Source organism: Sorghum bicolor, chromosome 3 (assembly GCF_000003195.3).
Source record: "Sorghum bicolor cultivar BTx623 chromosome 3, Sorghum_bicolor_NCBIv3, whole genome shotgun sequence".
In the NCBI taxonomy this organism is placed as follows: Eukaryota; Viridiplantae; Streptophyta; class Magnoliopsida; order Poales; family Poaceae; genus Sorghum; species Sorghum bicolor.
This window is the reverse complement of record NC_012872.2, coordinates 73,577,486-73,583,070: the sequence shown is the minus strand read 5'-3', so window position 1 is coordinate 73,583,070 and position 5,585 is coordinate 73,577,486. Positions and strand designations below refer to the sequence as shown.

Here is a 5,585-nt window from a genome sequence, read left to right as displayed (position 1 = left end):
CGATGCCCATCTCAGCTGCTCTCCTCTACTCACTCATCTTGCAGTCAGTCCTACAGGCAAATGGAGAACCACAGGGCATAGCAAGACCAGCTGAGAGATGAACCTTCAGAGGAAATGGTTAGTTCAGGTAACAAGCTGGGAGCAGCAAGTTCGGTGAGGTATGTTCTTCAAAGAGAAATTATGGACGCTTGCGGCAAGAATTGTACAAGAGGTGCAAATGCATGTGTGGCGTGAATGTGACTGCTCTTCATGTCATGGATTATTTTCTACCTGTATGTGCATCTATTTTAGAAATTAGAACAGATTGGCGAGTGCGGCTGTAAGAATTAATTTTAACGTCAAACAAGTGTTGGACGCCTCAAATGGACAAATCATTAGGTCTAAGTGTATCAATAATACATCATTAGTAGTCCTCCTAGACCTACCATGAATTACTACCTACTTATGTATACATTCTATAAGAGTGGTGTGAGCCAAAAAGCCTAAACCCCATCTGATATATATCTGTAATTCTATATACAAAAGAATGCAATACTACGACTATATAAATCAAATGTGTCATCAGGAGCCTTGGATTCTGATTTCCATGTAGACCTGTTGATTTCTCTGAAAGAAACTGGTGATATGTTGCAGCACAGGGACCAAACCAATAGGCAGAGTAGTTGAAGCTGCGACGTGAGCATGACTCAGGGTCTTGTCATGCCTAGTGCTCTCCTCGTCTCTTCTTTTCCTCAACTTTTCCAGGTCCATTACACGGTTGTCATGGCTGTAGCGAGGATTCTCCATGGTACTCAGACCAAGTTCTTCCTCCAAATCCTTACACTTTCGGTTGTAATCTTTGGAAGCGTGATCGGCTTTCCGCTTCTGTCGCTGCTCATCTTCCTGGCTCTTCTTGAATTCATGCACGACGTTAGAGAACTTGTCGATTGCTCTCAGCACATCATTCTTGGAGACCATCTCATTCTTGGAGACCATCTCGATTGCTTGGAACCAATCATTTGAGATGATGAATACAGGCGGTGCGCCAAGCCTGCCTGGTGAGAAAGGAGGGGCCCCATCTGCTGTGACTTCCTCCGGCACCTCAGGGAGCCATTTCTTCAACCATTCATTCAGCGCCTCAGCACAAGACCTTTGCAAGCTCATCCACTTGTTGAAGCAACGATACCATTTCGTGAGCTCACGTTCCAAATCCCGTGAGGCCTCCACACCAGATTCGCTTACAGTCATCGCCTTCAGCCGGTGAATTCTACTGTCCTGTATGGCTAATAGCTGCTTCTCGTGGCATTCCAGAACAGCTTTCCACAACCTTCTGAACCTGTAAGAAATCTTATGGATCAGATAAATTCAATCTTTTGAAGACCAGACAATTCAAGGGAGTATTCATACCTTTGGATGAGATCAACCAGTTGAGGGTAAAGCTCTTCATCTCGAATCTGCTGTATCTTTAATGAGAAGGCTTTAGCTGTACTTATGTTGATGCTGATCTTGGACTCCAGATGCCTTGCAGACAACCGGACGGAGTCAATTGTGCTTGATTCAGCCCCTCGTTCATCCATGGATTTCAGCCTTCGGTAATACTTCTCGTACTTCATCCGTAGCTTCTCTTCATCCTAGAACAACCACCTAACGATGTTCAACAGATATTTGGCAATAAATCAGACAAAATATGAAATAGCACCTACATTTTCTTGTCCTATACACTAACATAACTACTTCAATTATAAGTTTGTCACTGAGAGCACAAGTGTGTACCTTAATTTCCTGATAGAGCTTCTTTTCCCAGAACCACAGCTTATCCAGAGTTGACGAGAGATGGCCAATACCATTGCTACGGCCAGCACCTGGTGAAGCTGAAGTGCTTGCCTTGCTGCTTGATGCTCTTGACTTCATGCCATGTGATTTCGGGAGGCAAGACGATGTCGACACAGTAAGGCCTAGCGGATCTATCACTCTGGAAGAGATATCTGCAAAAGATGGAAATGAATAGTTTTACGTTATTGCACTAGCACAGATAACAGAAGCAACAAAGCTAAAATCAATTTCAAGCATGGTTGCACTCAAATAAAGCAATGCATTACCCACATCTAACAACTCTTGGGGTGTCACGGGGAGGCATTTTCCCCACCTCCAGCAGCCTTGAGACATCTGTGCTGCAGTTTGCCGCGTCATCGAATAGCTTCTTGACCTCATCAATCGCCTCTCTGACATCCCTTGTCCCATGATGCAATGGCGAGAATGGCTCGCTGCTCACCACCGACTGGATTGACTTGCCATGGCTCTCCCCACCTCCTCCTGCTGGTCTGATGGATTGCTCTGCTTCGAAGGCCACACCTTTCTTCTTCCCACTGGTGCTGCTGCCATCAATGTCACTGCTAACTGTGCCCTTCAGGCTCACCGTATTCTTCCCCCCTTCTTTGCTTTTCGAGCTGGCATTGCTTGGCACGGAATCATTCCTAGACCCTGGTTTCCCTCCCTCGCCTTCGGGGTCAGCAGCCGGCTCCGAGCCCTTCCTCTGTAACTTGCCATCAGGAGGTGGTTGTGGTTCCGATCCCTTCCTCTGCAGCTTGCCACCAGAAGAATCGCTGATTGAAGTGGCATCCCTCTGCAGTTTGCCCCCAGGAGAATCACCCTTTGAAGTGGCATTCTTCTGCAGCTTGCTGTCACCAGAAAAATCGCCGTTCGAAGCGGCATTGTCTTGAATTGGTCCCTTCCCTTTGATGTTCAGATCAGAAACCCCGGACGTCAATGGCTTGGATTTCTCCGCCTTCCTCTCTAACTCGGCCTCGTCCTCAAGCTCCGGGATCCCCTCCATCCTCCTCAGCTCGGCGCAGTTGGGGCTGTTGGTTGGCAGATTCCCGCCAGCGTAGTCTTCCATGAACTGGTCGTACTGTGCGAACGGGTCCAAGAATTCCCACGGCGAGGCCTCCGCGGTCGGGGGCGAAGGCGGCGGCCCAGGCTGCCTCGGCGCGGCCTCCGGGGTCTCTCCCGCAATTACCTCGCCGTAGGGTCCGTACGGGTACGCCGACCCGTAGCTGTAGCCGTAGCCGTAGCCGTCTCCGTATGCGTGGCCGTCGCCGTCGCCGTAGGCGTATCCATAGCTGGTCCCGGCTGTGGTGTACTGGGTCTGAGCGTCGGGGTCCTCGTACACCACGGTGGGCACGGTGGACGATCTCCTCATGAAGTGGCGGTGGTACCTCGTGGACGTCGACGTCGACGCCTCCTCGCTCCCGCCAACGCCGCCTCCGTGTCTGGTGTCGTCAAGGTCATGAAGATGGAGGTCGTCGTCGGAGAGGGAGTGCGAGAGCGGCGAGACGGTGGAGGACGACGAGGACGACGGCGACGGCGGGAGGCTGGCGGACACGGTGGCCACCGGCTTGGCGGGGGAAGGCGGGAGCGTGAGCACCGGCGAGGAGGACCCGGGTGTGGCGGGCGCGAGCGCGGACGCCGCGAAGCGCCGGAGCGCGTCGCCGACGGCGACGAGCGAGCGGAAGTAGGCGGCGTGCGCGGCGGCAAGCGCGTACCGGCTGTCGGCGGCGGCGCGGATGAGCGCCACGCGCTCGCGGCACAGCGCGGCGGGGTCTCCTCCGGACGCGGACGCGGACGCGCGGCGCGCCCTGGCCCGGGAGCTGGAGGAGGTGACCGCGGCGGCGAAGGCGTCGTGGGAGGTCGTGCAGCCCATTGCCGCGCGCGAGGGAGAAATCCCTAGCTCCAGAGGCGGTGGAGGCGTGCGGATACGGCGGGCTCCGGTGGCTCGTCGGCGTCCATTATATACAGGGTACGGACGGCGGCAGGGCGTGCTGCGTGCGTGTCCGGCTCGGGTTCGGCGACGGGGGGAAGTATGGCGGCGCGCGGGGAGGCGGTGATGGAAAGCGGCGCCGGGATTTGGAAAGCGCGTGAAGAGAGGCGGCGCGGCGCGGCGCGGAAGGCGGGGGCGTGATGAGATGGAGGCGCAGGCGCAGACGGAGACGAGAATGGAAGGAGTAGTTGTGCCTTTTGTCTTCGGTTTCGATTTCTTCTCTTTTTGCTCTTTCGCCCTCTCCTTTCCTCTGATTTTCTATCTTAACCTTTGTGATTGCATTACATACCAATTATACTCCTCTGTAATAAAATTGGACCGTAATATGCTCCTTTCGTCATAGTTTTCATTTATTTGTTTCAAAAATCACAGTACACAACGCTCACGTATATACATAGACAATCATAATATGCGAAATAGCAGATATTATAGATATTGACATCGATTCATCACATCCTTTAAAATTGTTGCGATTTCATGGTATTTTTTCAAGAAACTACTTATGGCATGCCTCTTTTAGGAATAATTGTGAAAAAATATTATATGCTCCCTCTGTGATGCCTAACCCCTTTGTCTCAAAATAGGTTTTGTTATCGCTTTCTGAGGAGTTAAATATTTTTAACTTTAACAACTAAATATTTACTTTTACATTATATAATTAATATCATTAGATAGATTGTTGAATCTTTTTTTATAATAAACTTACTTAGAAATACAAATATTATTTACATTTTCTATAACTTAATGAAATTTAAGAAAATTTAACCAGCACAGCAATACACAAATGGAATACTTTTATAATGATGGAGGTTATTATATATAAAGTTGGTAGCACGTGGTTCTGGTGATGTAGCCGTAGATGTAATGAGGACAAGGTATAGCCGAGTGTATGCAATCTTCGCAATATACAGCTAGACAGCATAATCACTCTAGTTCTTCTACAAATCCTAGAGTGGTCTATCCAACGTGCCACCTAGCTATAGCTCTGTCCATAGGTTCTTACTTTAGGAGAGCCACATCACATTACACCTTACGTTGGGAAATTTCTTCTATATACTCGAGTATATATAGTTGGCAAAATATGTAGTGCAAATATACAATCTTTTTTTAAAAAAAATAATAACATACTTCTGTCTTTTGAATGTTTCTGAAACAGTGCATATACATAGTGCATCGATATATATACTTTGTCTCAAACACTAAGATTCAAACAATATAAAAAATCATGCAAAAATAACAAAATTTAGATGCATGCGCACTACAAGTCAAACACCCACTAAATCTGTCTTGTAGTACACATGCACTGCAGTTTTGTTATTTTTTTCATACTGTTTTCTATATTTTGGATATTTTTGCAGCAGTGTGCATATTTGGATGTCATTTCAAACTTCTTGAAATATACTACACTATTTAAATATCTACACCCACCTTTAGATTTATTTAGTGCATATTTTGTCTATACTTTATTTGTGATAGAAAGAAGGGAGAGATTATATGAGCTGACAACACACCGTCATTCACAAAACGGAACGGGAGGAGAAGGAGTTCGCATGCAGATGCAGGCGGGGAATTGGACGGAGGAGACCACAGTCCACATACAGGTCATGGATGAGCCATGGCATGGATCACCGCACCGGCGCCAATCGGCCAATGCGTCCCTGGTCTCCTGGATCACCAGCTGGCCGGCATGGCAATGGCAGTCCCCCTCCCCCTGCTGAAATGAAGAGGGGGTCATCAAATTCAAAAGAGCCATGAAGTACCGGAGAGAAACAGAAACGCCGTGGTTTAA

General features: G+C 48.7%; 1 protein-coding gene across 2 annotated transcripts; it reads right to left on the bottom strand.

Annotated features, from left to right (window-relative positions):
- On the bottom strand, positions 348-5,585 carry LOC8077392. 2 transcript variants are annotated; one of them, XM_002456925.2, is made up of 4 exons: positions 2,083-5,575; positions 1,753-1,964; positions 1,387-1,610; positions 348-1,315 (listed from the first exon to the last, which is right to left on the bottom strand). In XM_002456925.2, exons 1-4 carry the CDS (start codon positions 3,677-3,679, stop codon positions 562-564), a joined length of 2,787 nt encoding a protein of 928 aa, XP_002456970.1. In that variant the 5' UTR covers positions 3,680-5,575; the 3' UTR covers positions 348-561. The 2 variants fall into 2 exon arrangements, with proteins under 2 accessions (XP_002456970.1, XP_021313545.1); XM_021457870.1 differs by lacking the exon at positions 348-1,315 and having other exon boundaries at positions 1,468-1,623; positions 2,083-5,585.

Bases quoted from the DNA above. Each gene is read 5' to 3' on its own strand.
- LOC8077392 (XM_002456925.2), bottom strand. From the start codon at position 3,679: ATGGGCTGCACGACCTCCCACGACGCCTTCGCCGCCGCGGTCACCTCC. The intron at 1,965-2,082 runs GTGGGTAATGCA...CATCTTTTGCAG, and splicing joins CACCCCAAGAGTTGTTAGAT to ATATCTCTTCCAGAGTGATA. The intron at 1,611-1,752 runs GTACACACTTGT...TGGTTGTTCTAG, and splicing joins AGCTCTATCAGGAAATTAAG to GATGAAGAGAAGCTACGGAT.